Raw genomic sequence first — 25272 nt, forward strand, 5'->3', positions numbered from 1 at the left:
CTGATTCTGGTGCACAGCAACGGCTGCAATCTCGATGGCATTCCCAGTATCACCGGCTTTGGTTATGCAAGTAGATACGGATCTTGTGGGCACCTATGCTTTGATTCTTGTGGAGTAATATCTCTCATTCCGGCTGCTTCGTGGCACCCTTGTTAGGCCCACGACCATGGATGCACAGCAGCACATCTTCGCTGCCTCCCAGAGCCAGGCCTGAACCACGAATCATGTTGTGTGCCTCCCCAAGGCTGTTTCAGGGTCATTCCGAACACTGGTTCCTTTCCGTTGACTTGACGTTCCACAGAGAACGTCATGCACGGGCATCTCTATGCACACACTTAAAGGCTTACCAAGAATACTCGAGCATTCTTCGTTGTCTAGCTAGTCTTCTCCTCTCAGCACTCAGTGCACATATAGCTGAGCGCGGCTGTCTCATAGCACTTCGCCGAACGTCTCCAACATCATTTCCTTCAACATGCAGGCCTTCCCAAAGTCGACACCGTCCTCGAGACGATCGTCGATCACACAGGCCGCTTTCAATGCCAGTCAATATTCCTTCGCCGAGACAGCGGTACAGTCACCTAATGCTTCTTGTGCAACATTCGCCCCCGCCCAGTCTTCCTCCACTCTGGCTGTCAATGGCCCTCCGCCGTCAAAGCCTTCTTCACTGAAGTGTAGAGAAGGCCCGACACCTCACGTTGAACGTCAAGTCAGCTTTGGTCAACAACTGCAGCAGATTACCACCTCTGATTTCCCCTCAAACAAGGATCGGCCAATCCGGCCAACCCTTCAATCGTGCCCCTCTGAATTCTCGACAACGCCTTCAGAGAAATGGACACGAACAAAAGGCTTCTGGCGCTCTTTCATTGCGATGTGCTTGCCGTTGCTGCTGTCCGCTCTTGAAGGCAGCGTCACGAACACTGCCCTACCCACTATCTCAGACGCCCTCAATCTCGGCACCAAATTTTCATGGGTCGCTACAGCTTTCCTCCTCGCAAGCACAATCTTCCAGCCGCTGTACAGCCAGCTTGGTGATATGTGGGGGAGGAAGATTCCAATGATGACAGCCGTTACTGTCTTCGCTATTGGGAGCGCCATCTGCGGCGTTGCTAACTCAGGTGCCGTTCTTATCTTCGGAAGAATCGTACAGGGGTTCGGAACAGGAGGTATCGATTTGTTTGCTGAGATGATCCTCTGCGACATCGTCCCGCTGAGGAAGCGTGGGCCGTACCTTGCCATCAAGCACATTGTCTTCTCCATCGGCACCTGCCTCGGACCACTTCTTGGAGGCGTCTTCGCGGAGCTCAACTGGCGATGGTGCTTCTACGTCAACATCCCTGTCTGCTTCGTTGCCTTTGTCATCATCTACCTGTGGCTCGATGTCGGCGGAGGCATGAAGGCTCAAGAGTGTTCCGTGCTGGATGAGCTCAAGAGGGTCGATTACCTCGGCACTGGACTCCTCACCTTCTCCGTGGTCATGCTGCTCATCTCGCTCAGCACAGGAGGTGCACCGAACCCATGGTCTCACTGGTCTGTCATCACGCCTGGAGCATTGGGCCTTGTGGGTTTCGTCGGGCTCGCCTTTTGGGAACGCTCTGCGCGCTGCAAATACCCCATTATGCCGCCGCATGTGTTCTCGAACCGCACGACGGTCATCTCCTTCGCCCTGACAACCATCCACGGCTTCATCACCTACGGCTTCCAGTTCTATCTCCCGCCCTTCTTTCAGGCTGTGAAGGGATCTTCCCCAAGCCAATCGGGTGTCGAAGTCATGCCCACCACACTCGCCGTCGTGGTATGCGCTGCCGTCGGTGGCCCGCTCATGAGCCTCTGGGGTAAGTACAAGCCCATGCACATCATCGGTTTCGGTATTATGACCACCGGCTTGAGTCTATGCGTGCTCCTGGGTCCCTCAACCCCAATCTCAGTCTGGCTCGTGCTCCAGCTTGTCGTCGCTGGCGGTCTTGGAATAGTCATCTCCACCATGCTGCCAGCCGTGCAAGTCAAACTGCCGGAGAGCAGTACGGGCGCCGCCGCCGGCTCATGGGCTTTCCTCCGCGGCACCGGATCCCTCTTCGGTGTCGCCATCCCCGGCGCCGTGTTCAACGTGCGCTTCACCTCGCTTCTCCCCACCATCGGAAGCAAGACTGCGCAGTCGCAGCTCGCCAAGGGCCAAGCATACCAACACGCATCAGCGGCCTTTGTCAGCAGCTTCGGCGCAAAGAACCAGGTGCAGATCGTCAACGCGTTCAACGAGAGTCTGAAGAGCGTGTGGATTGTGTATGCGGTGCTGGCCGGCATCGGGTTCCTCATGACGTTCGGCGAGAAGCAGTACAAGATGCGCAAGCAGCTCAACACCAAGTACGGGCTCAAGAGCGCGTCGCAGACGCCTTCGCAGACACCGTCGCCAATCGACATGCCGAAAGGACTTCCCACGGCGATTTCCACACCCGGGTTCACGCGATGCGACGGCACGGCGGAGTACCCGATGATGGACATTCCCTTGCAGGAGCGCCCAAAGGAGACTGTTTAAGACGAGACCAGAGTGGTGCTGTGGTGTATAGTATGGTAGACGGTGTATATGGGACGGAGGATATACCCTGACGTCGATTCCGATTTCTTCAGACTTATTTCTCAGATTGCTCAACGGGTTTACTGTTTTTTTCTGTTTCTCCAGCCGCGCTTTGTAACTACGACCTACCCATGGTAGCAGCCACGTGCTGATCAGTCGTCTCTCCTTGCCTCACATACGAGCCCCCGCCCGAATGAAAACCATAATGCAACATCGCTCTCTGCACCTCCCACGTGTCTGCCCCCCTGCACTGTGCTGCAAACACTCCACATCCGCGCCTTACACCGCGTTCACTGTGTAAAACACAATCGCGTCCTGTATCGCATTGTGGATATTCGCGACCCCGTCGGCGCCCTCTTTGATCTTAGCCTCGCCCACGCCCGGATCCACCTTCGCCAGCGTCGCGGCGCTGAACGAGTCGTGGTCGCTCAGCAGCAGCGCCAGACTCGCAATCACGATGGGCACCAGCGCGCCCTCCCTGAACGCCGGCAGCTTCTCCTTCAGCCGCTGCGTCGCCGCGGGGATGCTCTTGTTGACTGCTGCGGTCAGCCCCGTACTGTCGCCGCGCGCGCATACGTACCCGTTGCCGTCACGGTGTTGATCACGTCGTTGGAGTCCGGGACTGAGAAGGGCGCGGCGGCCAGCGCGTGCCGGAAGCCGGCGCGGTTGACGCTGTGGATTTTGGCGACGCCGAGGAGCACGGGGGTCCCGGCGACGAGGGAGGTGGGGAAGGGGGCGCCGTTGTAGGCGGCTACTGTGGCGTCGAGCTCGAGGACGGCGTTGTGGATGTTGATGATGTCCTGGACTACGGTTTGGCCGGTGGGTAGAAATGATTGGGGGAGTGCGAGGGCGAGGGCGGCAGGGAGGAGGGGGAGGAACGTGAGGAGGCGCATGGTGGATGTGTGGGTGCTGGGGTGGTTGACGGGCTGGTGCGGAGGGTACACAGGTGGATGTGAGCTTCTTTACGACATTGGTGTACAGGCATTGCGCCATGAGCTAGCGCAGATACCGAGGTCGGTAGTCATGGCGTGTAAATTAGTAGATGGTAGTCTGGTGGTCTGTAGATCATGGTGTTGTTTAGGGTAACCAAGAGTCTCGATACGCTACAGATGTTACTGAGTGTGCTGATGACATTCACCACGAGCCAGCGGAAATGCCGAGGTCGGTACTCATGGCTCGAGAGCTAATAGATGGTAGTCTAGAGTTCTGTAGATCATAGTATTATTTCGGGTACGCTACAGATACGATATGTGGAGAAGGGTTCGGAGAGCGCTCCAGTGGCTGCGCTAAAGTATGGATCGACCCGCGATGATGCTAGTGACAATCTTAGGGTCTTTGTTTTTCTGGAGAAGAAGCGGGGTGGAGCGTTTGTTTGTGGTATGGATGAAGAGACACTGGGTATACGAAAGCGAACGCGACCTGTATAATTTAAGTACCTACTGTTCGATTATACTTGTTATACTCGATCTTCAGACACCACGTCAGAACCCATACGGAGGGGGTCTAGGAAAAGATGCTTGCGCACGCTGATATCATCCTGTGTAATGAAACCGTGAAGAGGTGCACGATCGTGGTGTTATTCCGGTCGGTTGTAATGTGTCTGCAGTAACCTTCATGCTTGTGAGGCAACAAGCTACAGACGACGGTAGTAACATGTCAAGCCAAGGCGATTGATATAAGCCACACGTGTCACTATCATCAATCGGGGAACTTCATCGTGCGATAAACAATTTGACCTTGGTGTTGTGTTGTAAGAGAGTGAGACCAGCCACTTCACACCCCTACCCCGCCACCCTCTTAGTCATCAGTACGGGTGGCTCCCGTCATGGCACTAAGAGAGAGCTTCACGGACAGCCCTGCGTGACGCAAAATGGCTGCAACCAACGCTGGTAACATAGCAGTACTAATCGACGGCGACAATGTCTCGCCACGGGTCATCGTTGGCCTCATGGCCGAGATCGCCAATTACGGCACTGCCAGCGTGCGACGCATCTACGGCGACTGGACCAGGCCCAACATGAACGGGTGGAAAGCATGCCTGCTGGACCACTCTATCACACCGATGCAGCAATTCGCGTACACGACCGGGAAGAATGCGACGGACGGCGCTATGATTATTGATGCTATGGATCTGTTGTACACCGGCCGCTTCTCCAGCTTTTGCATCGTGTCCAGCGACAGCGATTTCACACGTCTTGCGGCGCGCATCCGCGAGCAGGGCGTCACGGTGTATGGCTTTGGTGAGCGGAAAACGAATAACGCGTTTATTGCCGCATGCGATAAGTTTGTCTACTTTGATGTGCTACCTATGCCCGCGGCCGAGGTGGAGCTCCCTTTGATCCAACAACCAGCACCGCACCCATCTCCCAGTCGGCCTCCTCCTCCTGCAATGACGACCATCGAGCGCACTGGCCCAAGGCCGATCGACAAAGCTGCTCTAGATGCTATAAGGAAAGCAATCATCGCCAGCATGGACGAAGGGGACAATTGCGCCGATTTGGCCAATGTGGGCCACTACTTGAGACGAATTTCGCCGGATCTCAATGCGCGCAATTACGGCTATGGGCGATTGAAGGATTTCGTGGAAGCCTCCGGGATCGTGGATGTAAGGTTGAAGACCTTCGAGAACCGGACACCGGTAGCCTTGGTCCGTCTGAAGGATCAGAAGCCGGTCAAGAGAAGTTTCGACCAAATGGAATGATTGTCAAATTTGACATGGGTCTCTACGAGGTCGGTCGACGGTGTTACATGTTGGAGGTCCTGCGTGTTTCGGAGAGCGGTCGCTAGTTTCTCTTTCGCGATCGATGGAGGCCATCTTGCATCGGTCTGATGCGCCGCATTCTTTTTCCACGACTGATCAGCCAGATCTTTCGTCTTCATGGTCTGTACTTGGGACGTGCGTGGCAAGTCCTGGAGAGTTCGGGGAGTGCCCAACCACGGAGTTAACCAGCCGCTGCCTCTCATTCGTGTTACACCGGGATTGGGTGGGGTCTGGCGATCCTGCGGTGCTACAACTGCTACTATCGTGGGTCTCAGCCGGTATGCCAGCTCCAAGTCTGTAACCTCATCCACTCCTGCTCGGTAAGAGGGCGTGTGTGGCTTGGTGTGCTGACAGGTTGCAATGGAACACGGAAGTCTTCGTCGGTGACATATTCTTGGATCTTCTTTGCCGGCTGTGAGATAACGGACAGCTGCGTCTGTGTGGCTTTACGCTTGAGCGTGATGTTGAAAGTAGAATTCATCTTCTCGTTGATGCTGACGTGATGTTTGTCCGCTGAATCGAATCAACTGATTGGTGGAGAAGCTGTGGCGGTGCGATAACTCTTGCTGCAAGTGATGTGTTAAAGCGAGGCCGTAGGCTTAAGATTCTTCAAAGTATGAAGGAAGTCGCAGAAAGTAGGTGTGTTGTCCAGGAGTGTCAGCAAAAGTTTTGGTGATGCGCTCTTAGCGAGTTTCAGTCGAGCCAAACCTTATCGCGGTAGGATCCTACAGCGCGCCTGAGGTTCGTTGTCTGAGACTCGTGCACTGCCTTTGGCTAACAGAGAAGATGAAGACGATACGGTTGTGGCGTTCGAGCAGCAAGGACTCAGATCTATGCCTCAGGGATCGTGTGTCAAGAGTGTGAGTAGGGGACAGCCCATTGTCTGTTGGTTCGACCCCTGCTTGCCAAGACGGAGCTCACCGCTGCTATCTCCGTCTCTGCCCACGGCGACTGTCCGTACTCAGACAACTCAATCAAAAAGTCGGTAGCACGCCATGCGATAGGTGTGTAGTTCTCAGTTCCGCGTAATGGTGTGAAGACAAGCTTTTGTGATCGTGGGAACGCGTGTTACTCCGATGGGCCGATTGAGGAACAGCATTGCAGCCCCTAACGCACCTATCGCAGAGTCTTGCATACGGTTCTACTGTTTCAAACTTCACGAGAGTGACGACGAGGTCTCCTCCCCGGAAAAACAACTGGTCAGTATCAAATCTTCGACTTGAAAGAGACTGTCTTGCGATGTGGGGAACACTTGTGCTGTGGACGCGTAATGGTGCATGCATTGTCGTTCGTGGAGCAGGTTAATGGCGCACACAGCAATGATGCCGCTGACCGCCCCCTCTGTGCAGTCTGCCTCGCCGAGAGCATCGGCGCAAGGCGTTGACCTCCACGTACGGTACACCATCGCCTGCGGTCGGACTCGCTGAGGCTCTGGAGGGGCTGTGCACTATACCAGACATGGTGAAACTGATGTGCAAGCTTCGTCTACCTGACACAAGACTTTGTGGCGCACGTGTGCTCAGGCCGCAGACCAGTTCTTTCATGGCCGACTGCGAAGCCATGGGAAAGACAAGCACAGGTACGAGCAAGCCATGGAGAAGTGACTGGTGGCTAAGAGCGACCAGTCTGCGGCCAACTCTAAGAATAACGGCCGAACGGCAGACGATCGCCATGTCGGGGAAGGCGCGAGCAGGGGTAGCCCAGCGCTGCGCCTGCGTAAACGCGTATCAAGGTGAACATTTGAACACCACAACGCCTCCTGCCAGCCGTACTTCACTCAATCCTCCTGTCGCTTCAAACTCTCCCTAACACATCGAATCCACGTGGTACGCTTTTGAGCACGTGGAATGTCGCGATGCTAGACGAGAATCTTCCTAGTGCGCCCGCCTTGCAGTCGTCGATGACATAGTGGACGCTAATGTACCCCAGCTTTCTTCCTCAAGACCACCGACAAAGGGAGCAAGCACCTAGAATCCTTGCTCTTCACTCAGAATGGCTCCGAGCCTGAAGCCCACTATGCGCTCAGCCATGTCGACCCCGCTGCCAACGCAGCGAAGAACACCTACGCGGTCGCCCTCTTCGACTCCCACAATCCCGAGGTCCTCTATGGCGAGGTGATGGCAAAGCCGGGCTGGTCGCACCCGTCGCTGTCACAAGATGAAATACGCAAGAATGGCGGGGTTCCGCCACCTCCCGAGCCGATCTACCCCGACCAATTCGCGATTCAGCTGTACAACCCCGATACACAGATCATCGTGAAGGAGCAGAAGTCAAAGTGGAGTGGAACGCAGAGCTGGGAGTTCAGCATACCCCAAGTCACATTTCGCACGCCGAGCGCCTCGACCCTCGATCGCACTCAGAACGACCCCGCAGCTGACGCGACAACCCCACGGGTGAACTTCGTTTGGCGGAAGGAGGGCAGATATGGCAAGGACATGACATGCTACCTGACGGGCAAGTCGACAGACCTGTTGGGCAAGAAGGCCAAGAAGAGCAAAGAGCCCGACATTGCTGTGGCCCTGTTCACAATGCTAAAGGAGATGACGATCATGGAGCCGAACCTCTACCGCATCGAGATCGAAGACTACAAAGGGTTAGAGGTGGTGCTACTGCTCAGTGCCGCTGTCATCAGGGACCTGTTCATAAATAACCAGCGGGAAGCCTTCCACATCGTCGACCCAATTGGACGCAAGAACAGTGGCGGCATTCTGACACGCAAGGCATCCTCGCCACTCGTAGGGCCTGGCGTCACGCAGCCCATGATGACGCCGCAGCCTCCTCCGCCACCGCCATACACCGGCCCTTCAGAGTACCCTCCCGAAAAAGTGGCGCAGGCGTCTGCCACCAGTAATCAGCCTGTTGCGGCGCCTGTCACACCAGCGCCAGCCAGCTTCACCAATCGTTCGGCGCAACGAGCTTCCCTGCCTCCTTTACAAACACAGACCTACAACCAGCAATCGCCTCCTCGACACGAGCAGCACCGACCTACACAGCCTCACCAGCCCGCTACACGACCCCAGCAAAATTTACGACCCCAGCGAACCCAACAGAACCTTGCACAGTCGCAACGTCCGCACCAGAGGACCTCGCAGCGGCCGCAGCAGCCAACGCAAGTCCCGCCGCCGCAGCCTCCGCGACTCGACCCACGCTCACAATGGGAGATTGATGCAGAGACTGCTCGTCTAAAAGCTGCCGTGGAGGCTGAAGCACGCGAGCAGAAGAAGCAGGACGAAGCAGCTCGGAAGGCCCGCCGCAGAGTTGAGGCCGAGGAAGAGCGGAAAACAATGCTATTCCTCGAAAACGAACGCAAGGCCAAGGAGAGGGAAGAGAAGGAGCGCCGACGGAAGCAGGCTGAAGTTGACAAGGAGACCGAACGCCTGCGCAAGCAGTTTGGCGATCAATCAAATATGCTTGGCTCACAACGTCCTGCGCAGCCTCAACGTCCTGCACAACCTCAGAGACACTCCACCCCACGAGTGCAGTTTCAAACCCCGAGGCCTGGCCCATCCCGGCCACAGCAGCGCCCCGCGCCCGTACCTACACAGCCCGTATTCGCTGCCGGGCCTTACCTGCAGCCTGGGGGACATCGACCTACAGCAAGTGCTAGCAGCTTCTTCAGCAACGGGCTACCAAAGACGCAGTCTGGGCAGGCTCCCATGAAGGCCAAGAAGAGTTTCTGGGGATTGAGGTCCAACAGCGAGACCAACGCAGAGAAGCTGAAGAAAAAGAAGAGTAGCATGTTTTAGGCAATTGTGGCTGACTCGGAACCATATCCTATGCATTACCGGCGTACCTGGCGATTTTGAGCTCTCCTATAGATGACCATTCTTCCGATACCACCTTTCACGACAATAGCGATTTTGTTTATCCACTCTTCTTTCATCCATGATTGTTCGCTTACTTTTAGCGCGCATCGCTGCCAAGCTGTGGCTTGCGGCTAAGATCTTGCTACCAGCACCACCACTCACCACATACCACACTCGACCCCATCATGCATGAACTGCAGGTCGAGACCAACTCGCAGGCCGTAGGTTTACCTTGAAGCATCTTTTGAATCCCGATGAACGTGTATCGCTTCCGTTTTCTCACCGGACAGCGCCTGCCGCATGCGTTTGCCAAGCTAGAAATGTGCTCAAAAGTGAGCACGTTTCTAGGATGTAGATGCAGGGTCGCAGGTATAGCTCGCGCCACTGAGCACCGCCCTTAGCTAGTCTACATTTTATGTACTCCTCATTGACCAATTGACAGCTTTGCGCGTTCTTGAAACACGCAGTGTCCAATCGGTGCAAGGCGCAAGTGCTCTTGCAGCGGCACGTCCACGGGCTCGCGGCAACAAGAAGCGAAAACCAAAGCTACCGGGACTGCTCTAGATGCGGGACTGCTATGGTGATCATTTACGAGAAGCATGGCACGGAGTACAAAAGGCAGGTGTCCCTCGTGAGCGCAAATGGTTGTTTGTGCGCTGCTTCCAATTACCTCAGTCACACCATACCCCGCAAGCTTCATCGCGCAGTCAACTTTACTCAAGCATTGGAGCAATCTCAGACTATTCAAAATGCTCTCTAACACACTTCTTGCTCTCACTGCTCTTGCGGGTAGCGCAACCGCACATTTCAGGCTTCTCGAGCCTACGTGGCGCGGTAGCTCTTTCGAGGAGCCAGCCAGCCAGTGGATCTTCCCTTGTGAGTACCCTCATGATACAGATTGCTTGTCTCTTTCCATTCAATTCCCGTTGAGCTCGCATTGCTTTGCACAATCACTCTGGCCCTGTCCACTAACATACCGCAGGCGGCAATGTCAACGAAACCACCGACGTCGCCAACCGCACTCAGTGGCCCACAACTGGTGGTTCCGTCAGCATTAACGGATCGCACGCCTCTGCCTTGACCTACATCAACCTCGGCCTCGGCACCAACGTGACCAACTTCAACATCACGCTCGTCGACAACCTGAACCAAACCGGTGTCGGCCTCTTCTGCCTCAAGAACGGCGGCCGCTCCCACCTCGAGGAGGGCCTGAAGGCCGCAGGCTACAGCGGCTTCGAGGACGAGAGGCTCAACGGCCTGGAAGCCACCGTGCAGGTCATCCAGCTCGGCCACTCCGGCAGCGCGCTTTACAACGTAAGTCACGCGAGCTGCAGAACGCCTAATCGAATCCAAAGCTAACAATCGCAGTGTGCGGATGTCGTCTTCAACTCCACCGCCGAGCTGCTGTCCGACGACCAGTGCGTAAACGGCACCGGCGTCAGCGCGGAGCGCATCGGCAACCTTGGGCAGACTTCGACCAGCAACGGCACCGCGGCATCATCCACCCCGGCTGCGGGCGCGGGGAGCATGTTGACACCCATGGCGGGTACTGGACTGCTCACTGGGCTTTTGGTTTGGGGCCTGTTGTAGGCAGTCAGTGCCGCAGTTGAGGGAGGAGGGACGAGTAGGACCTATGATAAGATGATACCAATTTACATGCATATTGAAGTTACTGGCCGCTCCTCTGTGGAGAGTGCAAGACTTGTGTGATGTATTCCGCCGGTATCTCTTGGTTCCTTTGTTTCACTTGTCTCACTGCTTCAGGTACACTGAAAGCTCTTTTTAAGGTACCGACCATCGAATTGGTGACAACTAGCGATTGGTCTGAGGGCAGTCGTGCGAGATTTGAATCGCAGTCGAGTCTTGTTACTTGGTAACCGGGACTTGCATTCAGTTGTGGTCATCGCTCTTCATACGGGCTGACTGAACATGAGAAAGTCAAATAGCAAATTTAAACTAAATCACCTTAGCGAAGGCTCTTCCTTGAAGTCGCAGACGTCATCGCAAGAAACGTTCTTGGTATCTATTAAAACCTAGAGTGGCGCTTAAAAATCTGTGCTCAAGAGATTTGTGTGGTATCCATGCACTGCAGTTCTGTCGTTGCGAGTTGCATTCGCAGGTGCTTGGCGGGATTTAAGGACCACCCTACTCGCAGAAAAAAATTGGAATCGACCTCTAACAAACCATTTGTGTGTAGTCTATCGTGATGTTTTACTATCAGTGGCATCCGATTATCAGAGATGATAGATTGTGTGCGAATATTTAGGCATCTTCAGGCTCTATGAATTATTTCAACCGTTTGGCTTCTATTTGTCGAACCAAATAGTCACACACACTTCTCGTTTACCTGGCAGCATACGCACATTAACGCACGTCTCACATCACTGCTGGTTAATTATCACCAGCTGGTCAATAGTCTACGCAAACTATGACAAATATAAGGATTTTGAACTGTTATTCCTAAAGATTATCCTACCCTAATATTGGTCTGTAAACTTTAGGAAGTGTTATAGAAAGCAGGTGCGGAAATCTTCTATGAGTGGAGGCTACGGAAGAGATGTGTAATTTAGGCACAACAAAACAGCATGGTTGAAAATTTGAATTAGGAATAGCGATGGCAACGTAAAAGTACGCCGTAGGCGATGCTTACCACATAGATGGGAGCAGTGACAAAGTGACTCATGAGCACTGCTTCAGTGATCAGACTGTGATGTTCTTTGGCATTTATCTTGATCACTGTTCTGCACGATTGAAACTTCGCGAATATGGCATTGTGCTCTGGAAGTTCGGTCATAACTCAATATCATTCAAAATGCCATGGAAGGCCGCTATATACAACTAGAGCGAGCCCAAAGTACATTGGAGAACTCATTGCACATCACTCTCTCAACTCTTGTCGATTCACCTCCTCAATCGCTCCCCAGACTCCCGCCAACTCACCCATTGGTAATTTTGTCGGAGCAGATCGCCACCCAGTCGCTTAACCCAAGTTGGCGTTGACGAAGGAGAGGAGGGTGCTGACGCGAGAGTAGACACCGGGCTGGTTGGGCGAAGCGCAGCCGTAACCCCAAGAAACAACACCGATAAGCTGCTTGGAGGCGTTGACAAGAGGGCCACCGCTGTCACCCTGGCAAGAGTCCTTGCCACCGGCAGTAAGACCGGCGCAGACCATGTTGTCAGTGACCTCGGCGGCGCTGTAGTTGTTGCGGCAGGTGCTGCGGGCGACGATGGGAACGTCGACCCTGCGGAGGGCAGCAGGGAGGGAAGAACCACCAGAGGAGGTGGTTCCCCAGCCAGCGACGCTGACGGTGGAGCCAGCAGCCGGGTCAGAGTTGGCGGCGGGGAGAGCAACGTAGCCGATGGTGGAGCTGGTGGGGATCGCAGTGGCGAGCTTCCAGACGGCGATGTCGTTGTTGTACTGTCCACCGCTGGCGTAGTTGGGGTGAGACTTGATGGAGCTGACGCGGACGACGGTTCCTCCAGAGCTGCGTTGCTGTGATCGATTAGCACATTGTTCATCTCATAGAATCAAGGACGGCTTACCAAGCTTCCAGCACGGATGGTGAGGGAAGAAACAGACTGGCCAACAGTGCAGTGAGCGGCAGTGATGACGGTGCGAGAGTCGACCAGAGAGCCACCGCAGAAGTGGGAACCACCTGACTGGAGGCTGACAATGTAGGGGAATTCACCGGCAGCAGCGGCGGTACCACCAACGATGTCCTCCTGGGGAGTAGGAGCAGCAGTGACTGCGGAGGCCATGAGGCCAGCGATAAGTGCCTTGTACTGCATCTTGACGAGGAGTTCGGGAACGAGGAGTTCGGGAGTGAGGGTAGTGAGTGATAGAAGAGGATCAGTGAATGGATGATTCTTCTACGGAGGCGAAGTCCATCATACTTATACATTTTCCAATGAGCCTCATCGACAGCTGTATAGTCTCTGAGCCTCCCGATCGAGCATCTCTGGTGATACCAAGACTGCCAAGCTGATGTTGTTCACTTGCCTTCCAATTGCAGTCAACTCAGGCGCCGGCGAAGTCGAAACCAATCTTAGTTCAGCTTTGGTAGGGTTGTTATCTGATGCACATTCATCTGCAGGTACATGCACCGAATGCTAAAGAGGAAGCTCCCGCGGAGCACCGCGTTCACGCGACACGATTCACAACAGGTGCCATGCTTAGCGTACAGACCGGCGTGTTCGTGTCACTTCACATTCAGCCTCGTTGGGACTCCATCCATGTCTTTCAAGGATGTAGCAGTATCGAGTCGTATTGCCGATCCTCATGCTGAGAGCCTGAACTCTGTTCACTGAACACAAGGACTGGCGGGCAGACATTCTTACTCAGAGAGGAGCCCTGCTCTCAATGGACCGACTGTGAACATCTTGAAACGGCCTCATCATCCTTCGAGATCAATCTGCAGGTAAGCGATGGGATTCTCTCGCCCTCCAACGTCCGCGCGCTCCAGATGGCCTGGCGGCGCAAACAGACCTGCCACAAACGATCATGCAAGCGGATCTTCTAGATTACCTCGAAGCTTGGCAGCATATGTGGAAGGTCTTAATATCGACGTTGTCGAATCGATGATAAGCACGGGACTTGGTGGTCTGGAGTTACTTGAATTGCCGCTCGCCCTACGACCGATCAGGCAATTCACAAGCAATGCCAAGTCGACGTCAGCGATAACCTAGTGATCCATGCCGACCTCCTCCTTCTCGGGTTCTCCCTTGTGGGCTCGCACGCTAATCAATGCTTGCATGCGCGGTAGTTGTGATGTGGTTGGCTCCCTACTTACGCTGCTGCAATGTTGCATGTGACGGGGGTAATCGGTAGTGATGACGATCACCCTAGCGTACAACTACCGATCTCCCACACCAGCCATCTGCCAGCGACCGCGACTCCCACCTACCTAATGCTGATAGATTTCGAGCGTGCCTTCACTTTTCTGTTGACAGTCAGCCTCCAGCGTCTTCTGTCGTCACCCACTCTCGGAAGTATGGACGGCATCGATAAGCCTTTCACGATCGAGCTGAACGGCTCGCCTATCGCGAACGTAGGCAACAATGCAGAGGACCGTACACAGGCAAAAACAGGCTCCGAAGCAGCCGTGTTCACATTGAAGAACGGCCTTCTGCAGCACGAGGGCTGGGTGCTGGGGAGGAATAGAACAGAAAATCGAAGCTTTTTGCCAAAAGAGGTGTACTGGTACAAGTCTGACGCAGACGATGACAAGAGGGTGCAACCCGTCGCCGCTCATCAGGAGGGTGATAACATCCAGCTGACATTCGGTGGTTCTTCGTTGATGCTGAATGATGACAAGGTCTTCGCCGATCTTTCTGGAGGTATCGTATCCCACATTTGACAGCGACGCTGGTGACTAACGCGTTCAAGATCACACTACCGAGGTTGTGGTGAAGTTTCAGTCATGATAGAGCTCCGGCCTCAACAAACGGCGTTGCGGGGTATAACACTTGAGGCAGCAAGCTAAATACGGCCACAGCAATGGCAACTCGATGGCAGCTGTCTCCTGTATGGATGTAGGTACTCGGTAGGTAGTCTCATTCAGTCTGTCGTAAAGGTTTGAGATGTCCTCTCTGTCTCTTCCTGCTCTTTGCGTGAACGTCCGCCTCCTCAAAAGCCAGCGATATTGTGGACGCCTCCGTTTGATCCGCTGAGTGTGTCCTTCACGGACACATTTGTACGCTCGTCGCATTCAGTGTCTACCTAGCCGTGCATGATATCTGCCTTACAGTTGACGGGCAGGGGTGAGAGTGATTATTCGTTGTACAAGCGCATGCATTCGTTGTACAAGCGCGTGCGTCGGAGCCCCGCAAACTGCCGACAGACAGTTTTGCGTGGCGCTAATTCATTACCGGTATTTTCCCGTCAGCCTCGTTCCGCCCCGCCGCCTCCACCTCCACCATGATCCGTGCGTCAGCGTGCTCGATACGAAGTCTACACTGCCAAGCCGTCGTGGCCATTCTATGTCAGGCCTACCTCATTGTACGAGTTGTCTCGCCGCCTTTCAGCGCTGCGCGGTTGGCTCATCCCGCAGACTCATTCAAGGTACCGATGGCGCTGCACGAAGCCTCTCTATGCTGGCGTTGAAGAGAAGATGCAAATGGTCCTTACCGTTAAACGCCCGTCTTCCGGATTAAGGCCATCTTGCATGAAAAGTGCATATCGGCTCTCAGCCAAAGGTAAATTGTCGTTTGCGCAAGTAATGTTCCGGCGGCTAGGTGATAATATTCGTCGCAAGAGCGCGGTAATTCCCAACTTGGCGTGCAGTCAAAACGGATGAGGGATGAGCATTGCGTGATTCTTGGCAAGGTTTCGTGAACACCATGTGGATTCAACAAGAGCAGGAATCACGTCAGGAAAACTCTTCTTAATCAAACCAGCGAGGTATAAATATGAGAAAGAAGCATGATGTACCGCGATCTGTGCACCAGAGTCTGTCAAGATGGGCGTTGAGGTGACAAAATCGTCGAGCAATGGCCACAGAGGCCTTGGTCGGATCATTCCTTATTTCAGGAACGAAGAAAACATTCTTCGTACCAAGCTCGACTGTTTCCTGTTGCTCTGGATGTTCGTTGCGGGAATCATGAAAGAGATGGACCAGAGCGCGACGACACAAGCATATGTCAGTGGCATGAAAGAGGATCTGGCCTTGTACGGCAATGAACTAAATTGGTTCCAAACCTACTTTTCCATTGCCTATGCCATATTCATTGTGCCATCGCAGATGCTGCAGACCAAGCTACGCCCATCTTTGTGGCTACCGTTCGCCGAAATCGCCTGGGGTATTCTGACATTGTTGTAAGTAAACTAAAGGATATCGCTGGTCTATTCGCTGATCAGATTCAGTACGTACAAAGCGAAAAGCGCGACAACAATCTACATACTACGGTTTTTCCTTGGTGCACTAAGTGCGACCTCTTGGCCAGGCATAACATCGCTGATTATGACGTGGTATACCCCGTCTGAGCTTGCTTTCCGACTGGCTATTTTCAATGTGTCGGACGTAGCTGGCGCAATGTTTCTCGGCGTGGTCCAAGCAGAGCTTTACGTCAACATGAATGGAGTCAATGGCTTGGCGGGATGGCAATGGCTCTTCATCGTCTCTGGAGCTATTACTACCCTACTTGGCTTCCTTGGGCTTATCATCGTTCCAGACTCGCCCGTCAATACTCGCGCCATCTGGCTTACGAAGCGTGAAAGGGAATTGTCACGCGAACGTTTGGAACGTCACGGTATGCAAGCAGCTCGGTTGGTCCCTCTAAAGGTACTTCGCACGAAGCTGGCTTTACTCATCAAGCATCCTTTGACATATCTCTACATTGCTGCTTTCGCGCAGAATGCTTGGGCGCATCGTGCGAACTCTTACATCCTACTCTATCTCAAGGGTGTTGCAGACTCAGCTGGAGACAGGCTGTACACGACATACCAAGTCAATCTCATCCCTCTCGGCGGCTACGGGTTGCAGATTATCACGAACGTTGGCATTAATGCGCTAGGTGATTGGAAAGGCTGGCGCTGGCCAATCTTCGTTGGTTCCGGGCTGGTACACATGATTGCCTGCGGGATTCTGACAGGTTGGCCAAGCAGCCATCCCACAATCATGTTTGCCTATTTCTTGACCTACGCAACAAATGCCGGCGGTCCTGCCCTGATAGCATGGCTGGCGGAACTACTACGACTCGAGCCCGAAGCCCGTGCCATCGTCATTGGCATGAGTGTGACCATCGTATATGTGGGCCATGCCACCATACCATTGGGAGCTTGGAAAGCGGTGGACGCTCCACACTATACCATCGGGTTTCCACTTGCGTTAGCTCTTGCCGCTGGCGCAATCGGGGTGGTGCTGACCATGCGGTTCTGGTTTGTAAAGCAGAACCCGGATCTCGCCACGACTGGATACGCTGGAGGTATCGGGGTAGAAGAGTATCCTGAAGACGAAGGTGTTAATACAAAGCTCGACGCAGAATTGGGAGAGCAACCTACCAAGGACGGAACGCATGTTCGCCATCGATAGCGACCTTGTGCCACATCGATTATCTTATGGTATTTAGCCGTGTCAGGAGCACGAATTAAAGTCTTGTGCGTCACAGATAGGAGCCAGGTTTGACTCCAGGTCACATCGAAGTCAATGTAGTGAGAATCGAGGAAGTTGAACTTTGCAAAGATTAACTTTCTGTCGACAATAGTGCCGCATATTATTTCGTCATTTATCATGATTATGCCCTCTACTGAGAGATGGGTGCATAGAAGGAGAATTTTCCTTCTGGGTCGTACTTGTTCTTCAACTCCTTGAGACGATCCTGACGCCATGTCTCATAGCCAAACCAACTCTCGGTACCCTCGTCTCCGTACGCTGAATATCATGTTAGCGTAAGAGTTGTTAAGACGATTTAAAAATAACTCACCATAGTTGACATAAGTATGAAGCTCCTCGCTTCCCGTACCCTCTCTGAGGACCTCTCGGAGCTGATTGCCAAGCTGCTTAACAGCATCGTCTTCCGCCGTGCTCGATGGCGCATAGATGATGAGCGGCGCAGCCAAAATGTGCGCATCACGGAATGCAAATGCCGAAACGTCAGCAGGACGGCTGCGGAGGCCTTCGCTAGCGTAGTTTTCGAACATGAATATTGAGTTGGTGTAGGGGGAGTCGGCACCTCCGATGGCGGATGCGTAAATTTCGTATGCTTTCTTCTGTGCAGTGGTGTTGTAGGCCTTGGTGTAGATGGGGAACCTGGGGTTATTGAAGCCGAAGTCCTGGCACGGAGGAGAGTCCAATGCAATACCGGTCCAAGCAGCGAGATCGTGGTATGTTCCGGATTGCGGTGTAGATTTGAGAGGGACCAGATCATGGAAAGGTTTCGTGTATTTAGGGTCGACCGCCTTCACTCCTTCTTGGATGATGTACATTATAATAACAGGCTGTAACGGAATCTGATCAGTAAGTGTGTTACATCGCTTGAGAGTGTTCATACCTTCTCCGCGTCGAGACTTGCATCATTCTGCCAGTAAGACCAGTTGTGAATTTTCGTGCTTTGGGTGCCACTGTTGATGAACACCTCGTTGGCGGCCTCGTAGATTGCCTCGACATTGTCGCCACTGAGGACTATGGTCTCAATTGCCCAATCTGTGTCTTCAATGTCGTAAATCTTGGACGTGACAGAGGTGACGATGCCAAAATTGTGTCCAGCTCCTTGCATGGCCCACCACAAATCCGATTGAGCGTTGATTGTCTTCACATCGCCATTTGCCAGGACGACGTTCATTGACTCGAATTGATCGGAAATCAATCCGTGATGACCCTGAAGCCAACCGTGACCACCTCCCAACGCTGGTCCGAGGTAGCTGACACACTCACATGTTCCAGTGACTGAGTAATGCATTAGCTGTGGCAGAACCGCTATTATGGCTGCCAGATATTACCAGTTTGCTTGCCCGCTGTCCACAGAGCGTCCACCACCTTCTTACTGTTGGTGCCACCACCAATTGTGACAGATGATCCGTTCTCAGCGATAGAGATGGAGCTCAATTGAGGCATATAGATTTGGATGCCATATGTCATTTTGCCCAAACTGCATCTTGGTTATCAAATGTCCTGGAACTCGAGGATTACGCGAGCCCTACCTGGTCAAAGTTCCATGGTGTCCGTTGTAAGCAAGAATGGGGATATCGTGCTCAGCAGCAAATTTGACCTAGTGATGGCTTGCGTCAGATAAAGTGCTTCGATTCACACATAGGTGAATTACACTTACGATATAGGACACATCAGTCTCTGTTCCAGGTGCTATGACAACATTGGGTGTTGGGGGTGCAAGATTCGACCAGCGGACAGTATAGTCGGTGAACAACTCGCTTCCAGGATAGTAGATCTGTGCATTACTAGACAACTGTGCTGCAAGCGACTTGACGTCTATTCCAGCTGCGGGTGTTCGTGAGAAAACCTTATGAGCAGTAGGTCCACACGAGCCTACGGGCAGTACTGATGCAATTGACCAAGCAGCAATTGCTGACGAAGTGAACAATTGTGTGAGCATATTGGTGATAAAACGATACGGTCGATAAACCTAGATGCTACGTGACAGGCGTCCTAAACTGCCTTTAAAGGGCACCGGATATGATAATTCTAAAAGGGTCCACTCAAAGTGACTACGCCACCGGCGAGGATACTAGATGCGGTTCTAGATGTATCCATACAACCGAATCTGTTAAGCTCCACATTGGGGAAAATGGCCTCGAGGCCGCGGAGAACGGTCCAGGTTTGCGGATCAGTCTGCGCAATATACCATTTAGTCTAACGGAACAGAGCGATCCATGCATGCGAGTGACAAGGTACTGAGTCAAGCAAGCCGCCCAGAAAATGTGGGTACGTATCAGCCAACGTCAGACGTAGGATTGCGCATGGGTTATTGACCGAACGGTGGACCGCAACTGGCAACAAAATGCAATGCGAGAACCTCCCTTTTCACGATGAAAATTCTTCTACACACTCATTGATTGACATTCAAAGACAGATATGCCTGATAAAGCCACAGTGGAGCTCTGGACGCTGTATGCTGTCGGCGTTCTAGTCACAGTCCTCCGTACATACGCTAGGATTTCGGCTGTTGGACTCCGAGAACTTCGCCCTGACGACTATCTAATTTGGTTCGCTATTGTTAGGATTTTTCTAATCCAGCTCAAGTTCATAGTCAGCTAACAGATACATAAAGGTCCTCTATACGGCACAGAACGCACTTGGATACCAAGTAGGAGCCGCTGCTCACGGTCTCGCGAACAACGGCATGACGGATGCGGAAAGATTCAACCTTTCGAAAGACGACCCGGAGTACGCTTGGAGGTACGATTCAATACTATATTTTGCTCTCCATGAAAGCCCCAGACATGAATTGAATACAGCATTCGTCTGACTTGGGTTTTAGGGTCATTGGATCCAAGATACAATTGGCGGGTTGGACGTTGTCACCTTGCTTGTTGTGGACACTCAAGTTGTGTGTAACATTCTTCTACTTCCGGCTCACAGTGCGTCAGTCGTTGTTCTGATTATCATTGGCCGTTTACTTACATGAACGTCGCAGACCGGCCTCAAGGTATACCAAAAGCGTATCTATGCCGCATTGGTCCTTATTGCAACGTCCTTCGTGGTTGTCATAATGACTATCGCTCTCTCCTGTAGGCCCTTTCAGAAGTATTGGCAAGTGTTCCCGGATCCAGGCAACTCGTGCCAGCCCGCCATCTCTAAACCAATAGTCTGGGTTTCATTCGTGCTGAACGTCTCCACTGATGTCTTTCTCTTCTTTATACCAATTCCTATGCTGTGGAAGTCGAGTTTACGGCTCTACAAAAAGCTGGCAGCGACTTCAATACTTTCTGCAGGTCTTTTGATCATCATCTGCGCAACTCAAAAGAGTATATATGTCATCATCGTAAGTACAACCTCCATCATCGACAGCAAACTCATCGAGACTTTGCAAGACGTAATTCCCCTTTCTGTTCAGAAGGTCGCAGATCACCGCTTACCATCACCTAGGATCCCGTGAAAGGTGGACAGTTGGCAGCCGAATGGGGAACAAGAGAAACCTTCGTTGCGGTCGTCACCACGAACCTTCCTATGATCTTTCACTTAGTCAAGGTTTGGCTTGTTCCTTACCTACCGAGTACTCTCAAGTCCAGCAGCAACAACAAAGCCTACAAGTCTCCTGGAAGCGGGTTCGTGACAATAGGTGGTGGGGGAGCATCGAGTCATGCGAGAAAAGCTTCACGAAACGGAACTCTGATCACTGCGAATGCAACTTACGATAACGGGAGCGAAGAAAGAATCGTCAAAGAGCATGACGTGAGGATGCAATATCTGAACACTACATCTGGCTCGCATAAGACGCCAGGTGCGATTGTCGTATCGAAGCAGGTATCGGTGACGACGGAGGAGTTTGGCAATGAGCGCCCGGTCAGTCAGGGGTGAACTAGAAATTTTCACTGTTTCACTGAACCTTTTGGGAAGCATATACAATAGTATCATGTCAGAGTAGGAGAACTCGCGATGCACAGTTGTGGGTGAGCGAGAGACGCACTACCGTACCGCGCCGCCTTGTTATGGTTTAGCTGCGGATCTGTGGTCCAAACGAGAAAATGAGCCGACCCGTCCAGTGGCCCGTCCCTCGTACGCCAGGACGGACCTTCTGCATCCGGGATAACTAGAGCGACTCGTGAGAGGACAACTCGAGCATCACACCACTTTACGCCGCGTATGTACTCCCCCATACGATAATCAGCGAATGGGTCCCAGTTCAGCCCTATAACTCTCCAGGAAGCCTCACAGTTCATGAACATATTATATACTTTGTGACTTCGAGAGTAATAGAACTTGTCTAAAAGCTTCCTGGTCTCCCACTGATTCCTAACGGCATCGCACTTGCTACACGAGCTTAGCCCCAAACAAACTAGAAGTGAAGAGTGGAAATTTTGAAGGAGCTCCGTCTGTGCTAAGTAAGTATACACGTCCTTCTGGAGCGTGCATTCGATAGTTCTCAGAGCGGCTACAATCACTTTGTTCGAGTACGAAATAGGCTCAAAGGGTCATGAAGCACAAGAGCATCCAGCAGCTGGAAGAGCCTTGACACGTGGTCGTCTAGTTGAGGGTACTGCAGCAGGAACAGTAAGGTCGAAATTCGCCGCAAAACTTCCATCCAGTCGTAGCCCTTGAAGCCAGCTCTAGCATGATCGGATGCATCGGCATCCTGTGGGGCACATCAGACATTGTCAAGACTGTCGACCATCCAATCCGTCAAGTACTTCGGATCCCACGCCGTATCATCGTGGTTGCGCGAGGGAACGCCGAAGGAGCACCGCAAGCCTTTTCGCCCAGCATCGTCATGAGTAGCGGAATCACCAATCTTTGCTGAACGTTTCTTGAGCCTCTGCCTTCGAATATGGAAATGCAAAGACACTCGATAACACGTCAACGCGTATATTGCACATCAGAGTGAATAGAACAAATTGCGACCAACATCTCGAACATTATGCATGGATTAAGCACAGGGCCTTGCTGTTACATAGGTATGTAGGTGCACATGTGTTACGCACGGCACATGCGCCCGTCGTTTCGCACAACCCAGTTCTCGCTACCAACGCCTACTGTAGCATAGAAAAGATGAGCCGGATCCCACTTCTTCTTTATGCCAACCAACTTCTTATAATTGGTGCCCCAGAACGTCGTTTGCCAATTCTTCTGATTGAAATCCGCCTCATTAACGTAAGAACCACTGCCTGGAGTCGCAGCCTCAACAAGAGGTTGTATGACGTTAGTCATCATCTGCTGCGTCTCAATGGCTTCAGACCATGGAGCTGTAAAATTCCAGGGAAGGGTGAGCGTCGCATGCACTATGGCTTTGCGCCAAGCCGGATGGACTGAAGTCGTATCCTCAGAGCCAAACGGCTGTACGTCTGTTCCAACACCGATCCACGTCACACCCTTCTCCACAACGGCTCTCCAGGTGTCTGTGATGTTACCCACGACACTTCGTGGAATCAGGCGACTTCCGTATTGCGCGATACCGACTTGAATGTTGCCGAGGGGTAAGGGACCGAAGTATTTATCATAGTGCTCGTAATAGGTGTCGAATTCGCTGTAAGTGACAGTGTAGTTAACCTTGTTACTGTCGATTCTAGCAAGGAAGGGCGTGAGAATAGTCTTGACCTCAGCTGCAGTTTTGTTGTATGCACTAAGTGGCGCAATCATGAAGAAAGCTGACGTGAAGTAGTGCACCACCATAGTACCTGCGTCAACCATGGCGGGCAGTTCCTCGTGGAAGATCTGGATCGCATCGTAGAACGTATCTTGTACGTTATCAGTGGCGAAGAACGAGAGCGAGGCTCCGGCGAAAACAGCCTCTTTGTGTGCTTTGACGGTCATAGAAACCACGACGCCGTATGTGCTTCCGCCGCCGCCACTCAGAGCCCAGTACAGATCTGAGTTCTGCTTCTTATTGGCAACTACAAGTTTTCCACTGGCCGTAACAACTTCCCAGTCGAGGATGTTGTCGGCAGCTAGTCCAAAGCTCGTGCTGATGGCTGAGTGGCCTCCGCCTTGGGTGAGGCCACTCATGCCGACAGTTGGGCATTCACCCGTAACAACTATCAGGCCCTTGTCGCGGGCGGCAGCCAAGATCTCGAAGCCCTGCACGCCAGCCCCAAGCTTGAACGCTGCACCGTTGTATTCCGTGCTCTTGTAGGTTGGGATGTGATCGATGTCCTTGAGATGATGCGTCCATACTGCGAGTGAGCCGGCACCAGTAGATCTGCCCAGATAGTCTTGCAGTACAGTCAGTACTTGGTCTCTTCAAGTGTAATATGCTGGTATGCTTACCGTGACCGGTGTTACGAACCACAAGACGAATGTTCCTGGATGTTGCAAACTCAATCGTCCTCTGAACATCTGCAGGCCCAGAGACATTGACAGCGAATCTTGCGTAATTACCGAGCTCACATGGACGCTCTCGCGGTTGGAAGGGATCGCAGCTTTGGTTTGCGAAGAAAGGTGCCATTACGGATGAAGAAGACTCATAACTAAGAGCCGTTAGAAGCAAATCATGCAGAACAATGCTCGCACGTACTGAATTTTTTCGGTCTGCCACTGTCGTTGCAGACTTTCACAAGCAGCGTCGTCAAATGTCGAACCATGGCATGGTGCTCCTAGAGGGACCGTTTCGACGAGTCGGCCACCGACTGTCTTGTTAAAGCTGTCCCACTCGGACGCTGAAGGCCATGCTCGATCTTCGGGAAAAGTTTTGCATTGGTTAGACGCTTGATTGCCAGCAACAGCAACGCTAAGTAGGGTGATTCCGGCGAGCGTGAACAACATATCGATAACCTGCCAGCAAAAGACGGCGACGGTCTCGTTGGACTGTCTACGCGGCGTTTCGTGATTTACATATTGTAAGTCAAGAGCCCTGCCACCGCTGATCCCTGTGTGGCAAGTGACCCGATAGCGCTGTGAGATTCTAGAAGTGAGGTGCTACAAAGAGAGCTCACGCCGCGCCGCGTACCTATCAGTGCTGCTCTCGGCCGTTGTAGCGTGGTCGATTTGTTCGGCAAATTATATGGACTTAACCTGGCTCTACGTTCTGTCTCTCTGTACAAAGCATTGAACCTGATAAGCCTGTGCTCTGAAGTAGCAGTGGCTTCGAATCTATGAGGAGACTGCACTAGGATATGTTTGACGTAATAACGTGAATTTTGTTCAGTACGTGTACAGGTTGAGATTGGTGTTGCGACCCACACGGTAGACAGCTCCGCAGACCAGACCCAAATAGGCTAGATTGACAGGGCTGGCACTAGTGCTTACTCCGTATATTACTCCCGAGGCCCTCTCGCAGCAGCATCTCCGCCATCGGATTCTCACTCTGGAAAATAGAGGGCAGCTCCGAGATACGAAAGCAGTGAGAGCTGACTTAAATGCACAGGACACGAAAACCCGCCCCGAGCGCTAGCAGGCTGAGTTCACCGAGCTAAAAGTGACCGGCGGTCTGGGCTGTAAATATCTTCTTCGTGTATCTGGATGCCCCAAGGTCGCATTTGGTGAAAGCTCTTGAAGTGCTAGGTCACACAATCGGTTTGACTATCCTCTCAGTCTCATTGGACAACTCTTGCAGCAACTTGATCGATGGGGCATCGATTATCTTGAATATTTTCTGGTGAATTCAAAAGCGTGAAAATGTCGATTCGGTTTGAATTGCCAACAAGCAATAGTTTGGGTAGTACGTTCTCAACAATGACGAAGAAGCACAAAGGCAGAGTATGAATACGGCTACGACTACGAGTGGGTTGGACGAGGCGTTTGAGGGTCTGTGATGCTAGTGTATTGCGCCGGTTACTGCACCCAGACGTCGACCAGCCAATTCACAAAACGCAGCATCAAGTAAGTGTGATCAAAAGCCTCGTGGAGACTCTTTCTATTCGGAGCCACAGAGTGTATGCCCCACGACATAGTTGTGCGGCTTGATGGCTTCACTGAAGATAACTTGGATCGTCAAAAAGCTAAGGCCAAATAGGTATGGAGAAGGTTTAGTTACGGACTCTTGCTATGAATTCTCGGGTCAGAGCCTAGACAAAGAAAAGAAATCGTGGA

General features: G+C 52.6%; 11 protein-coding genes across 11 annotated transcripts; 7 read left to right on the forward strand and 4 right to left on the reverse strand.

Annotated features, from left to right (window-relative positions):
- Nucleotides 1–2: 2 nt before the first annotated feature.
- Nucleotides 3–2689, forward strand: C7974DRAFT_178830 (major facilitator superfamily domain-containing protein). The gene has a single exon (XM_046136318.1). It carries the CDS (start codon nucleotides 473–475, stop codon nucleotides 2528–2530), a length of 2058 nt encoding a protein of 685 aa, XP_045996775.1. The 5' UTR covers nucleotides 3–472; the 3' UTR covers nucleotides 2531–2689.
- A 159-nt stretch (nucleotides 2690–2848) lies between these two features.
- Nucleotides 2849–3462, reverse strand: C7974DRAFT_412837 (hydrophobic surface binding protein A-domain-containing protein; the record flags this gene model as incomplete). The annotated part of the gene is made up of 2 exons (XM_046143681.1): nucleotides 2849–3105; nucleotides 3150–3462. 2 exons carry the CDS (start codon nucleotides 3460–3462, stop codon nucleotides 2849–2851), a joined length of 570 nt encoding a protein of 189 aa, XP_045996776.1.
- A 330-nt stretch (nucleotides 3463–3792) lies between these two features.
- C7974DRAFT_393631 (uncharacterized protein) lies at nucleotides 3793–4322 on the forward strand. The gene has a single exon (XM_046141796.1). The coding sequence runs from the start codon at nucleotides 3863–3865 to the stop codon at nucleotides 4097–4099; it is 237 nt and encodes a 78-aa protein (XP_045996777.1). The 5' UTR covers nucleotides 3793–3862; the 3' UTR covers nucleotides 4100–4322.
- A 28-nt stretch (nucleotides 4323–4350) lies between these two features.
- C7974DRAFT_178955 (NYN domain-containing protein) lies at nucleotides 4351–5435 on the forward strand. Its single transcript, XM_046136319.1, has one exon. It carries the CDS (start codon nucleotides 4440–4442, stop codon nucleotides 5268–5270), a length of 831 nt encoding a protein of 276 aa, XP_045996778.1. The 5' UTR covers nucleotides 4351–4439; the 3' UTR covers nucleotides 5271–5435.
- Nucleotides 5436–7185: 1750 nt separating this feature from the next.
- Nucleotides 7186–10726, forward strand: C7974DRAFT_310587 (uncharacterized protein; the record flags this gene model as incomplete). Its single annotated transcript, XM_046138279.1, has 7 exons — nucleotides 7186–7207; nucleotides 7260–8806; nucleotides 8938–9062; nucleotides 9362–9487; nucleotides 9831–10012; nucleotides 10119–10450; nucleotides 10505–10726. The coding sequence occupies 7 exons, from the start codon at nucleotides 7186–7188 to the stop codon at nucleotides 10724–10726; spliced, it is 2556 nt and encodes an 851-aa protein (XP_045996779.1).
- Nucleotides 10727–11916: 1190 nt separating this feature from the next.
- Nucleotides 11917–13305, reverse strand: C7974DRAFT_393636 (extracellular trypsin protease). The gene is made up of 2 exons (XM_046141797.1): nucleotides 12680–13305; nucleotides 11917–12629 (listed from the first exon to the last, which is right to left on the reverse strand). Exons 1-2 carry the CDS (start codon nucleotides 12923–12925, stop codon nucleotides 12117–12119), a joined length of 759 nt encoding a protein of 252 aa, XP_045996780.1. The 5' UTR covers nucleotides 12926–13305; the 3' UTR covers nucleotides 11917–12116.
- Nucleotides 13306–14127: 822 nt separating this feature from the next.
- On the forward strand, nucleotides 14128–14560 carry C7974DRAFT_412841 (uncharacterized protein; the record flags this gene model as incomplete). Its single annotated transcript, XM_046143682.1, has 2 exons — nucleotides 14128–14473; nucleotides 14523–14560. The coding sequence occupies 2 exons, from the start codon at nucleotides 14128–14130 to the stop codon at nucleotides 14558–14560; spliced, it is 384 nt and encodes a 127-aa protein (XP_045996781.1).
- Nucleotides 14561–15513: 953 nt separating this feature from the next.
- Nucleotides 15514–17298, forward strand: C7974DRAFT_178970 (major facilitator superfamily domain-containing protein). Its single transcript, XM_046136320.1, has 2 exons — nucleotides 15514–15950; nucleotides 15999–17298. Exons 1-2 carry the CDS (start codon nucleotides 15595–15597, stop codon nucleotides 17164–17166), a joined length of 1524 nt encoding a protein of 507 aa, XP_045996782.1. The 5' UTR covers nucleotides 15514–15594; the 3' UTR covers nucleotides 17167–17298.
- A 79-nt stretch (nucleotides 17299–17377) lies between these two features.
- On the reverse strand, nucleotides 17378–19183 carry C7974DRAFT_453544 (uncharacterized protein; the record flags this gene model as incomplete). The annotated part of the gene is made up of 6 exons (XM_046145874.1): nucleotides 17378–17505; nucleotides 17558–18071; nucleotides 18125–18519; nucleotides 18573–18721; nucleotides 18774–18841; nucleotides 18902–19183. 6 exons carry the CDS (start codon nucleotides 19181–19183, stop codon nucleotides 17378–17380), a joined length of 1536 nt encoding a protein of 511 aa, XP_045996783.1.
- Nucleotides 19184–19930: 747 nt separating this feature from the next.
- On the forward strand, nucleotides 19931–21108 carry C7974DRAFT_375909 (uncharacterized protein; the record flags this gene model as incomplete). The annotated part of the gene is made up of 4 exons (XM_046140244.1): nucleotides 19931–19986; nucleotides 20069–20168; nucleotides 20225–20572; nucleotides 20677–21108. 4 exons carry the CDS (start codon nucleotides 19931–19933, stop codon nucleotides 21106–21108), a joined length of 936 nt encoding a protein of 311 aa, XP_045996784.1.
- A 927-nt stretch (nucleotides 21109–22035) lies between these two features.
- C7974DRAFT_358570 (uncharacterized protein) lies at nucleotides 22036–24383 on the reverse strand. The gene is made up of 3 exons (XM_046139645.1): nucleotides 23759–24383; nucleotides 23512–23711; nucleotides 22036–23456 (listed from the first exon to the last, which is right to left on the reverse strand). The coding sequence occupies exons 1-3, from the start codon at nucleotides 24004–24006 to the stop codon at nucleotides 22222–22224; spliced, it is 1683 nt and encodes a 560-aa protein (XP_045996785.1). The 5' UTR covers nucleotides 24007–24383; the 3' UTR covers nucleotides 22036–22221.
- Nucleotides 24384–25272: the final 889 nt, after the last annotated feature.

Source organism: Boeremia exigua, assembly GCF_020726555.1.
Source record: "Boeremia exigua strain MPI-SDFR-AT-0100 chromosome Unknown C7974scaffold_6, whole genome shotgun sequence".
Taxonomy (NCBI): Eukaryota; Fungi; Ascomycota; class Dothideomycetes; order Pleosporales; family Didymellaceae; genus Boeremia; species Boeremia exigua.

Bases quoted from the DNA above. Each gene is read 5' to 3' on its own strand.
- C7974DRAFT_178830 (XM_046136318.1), top strand. From the start codon at position 473: ATGCAGGCCTTCCCAAAGTCGACACCGTCCTCGAGACGATCGTCGATC.
- C7974DRAFT_358570 (XM_046139645.1), bottom strand. From the start codon at position 24,006: ATGTTGTTCACGCTCGCCGGAATCACCCTACTTAGCGTTGCTGTTGCT. The intron at 23,712-23,758 runs GTACGTGCGAGC...AACGGCTCTTAG, and splicing joins TGGCAGACCGAAAAAATTCA to TTATGAGTCTTCTTCATCCG. The intron at 23,457-23,511 runs GTAAGCATACCA...CTGTACTGCAAG, and splicing joins GGTTCGTAACACCGGTCACG to ACTATCTGGGCAGATCTACT.
- C7974DRAFT_393636 (XM_046141797.1), bottom strand. From the start codon at position 12,925: ATGCAGTACAAGGCACTTATCGCTGGCCTCATGGCCTCCGCAGTCACT. The intron at 12,630-12,679 runs GTAAGCCGTCCT...AATCGATCACAG, and splicing joins CCATCCGTGCTGGAAGCTTG to CAACGCAGCTCTGGAGGAAC.
- C7974DRAFT_178955 (XM_046136319.1), top strand. From the start codon at position 4,440: ATGGCTGCAACCAACGCTGGTAACATAGCAGTACTAATCGACGGCGAC.
- C7974DRAFT_393631 (XM_046141796.1), top strand. From the start codon at position 3,863: ATGGATCGACCCGCGATGATGCTAGTGACAATCTTAGGGTCTTTGTTT.
- C7974DRAFT_178970 (XM_046136320.1), top strand. From the start codon at position 15,595: ATGGGCGTTGAGGTGACAAAATCGTCGAGCAATGGCCACAGAGGCCTT. The intron at 15,951-15,998 runs GTAAGTAAACTA...GATCAGATTCAG, and splicing joins TGGGGTATTCTGACATTGTT to TACGTACAAAGCGAAAAGCG.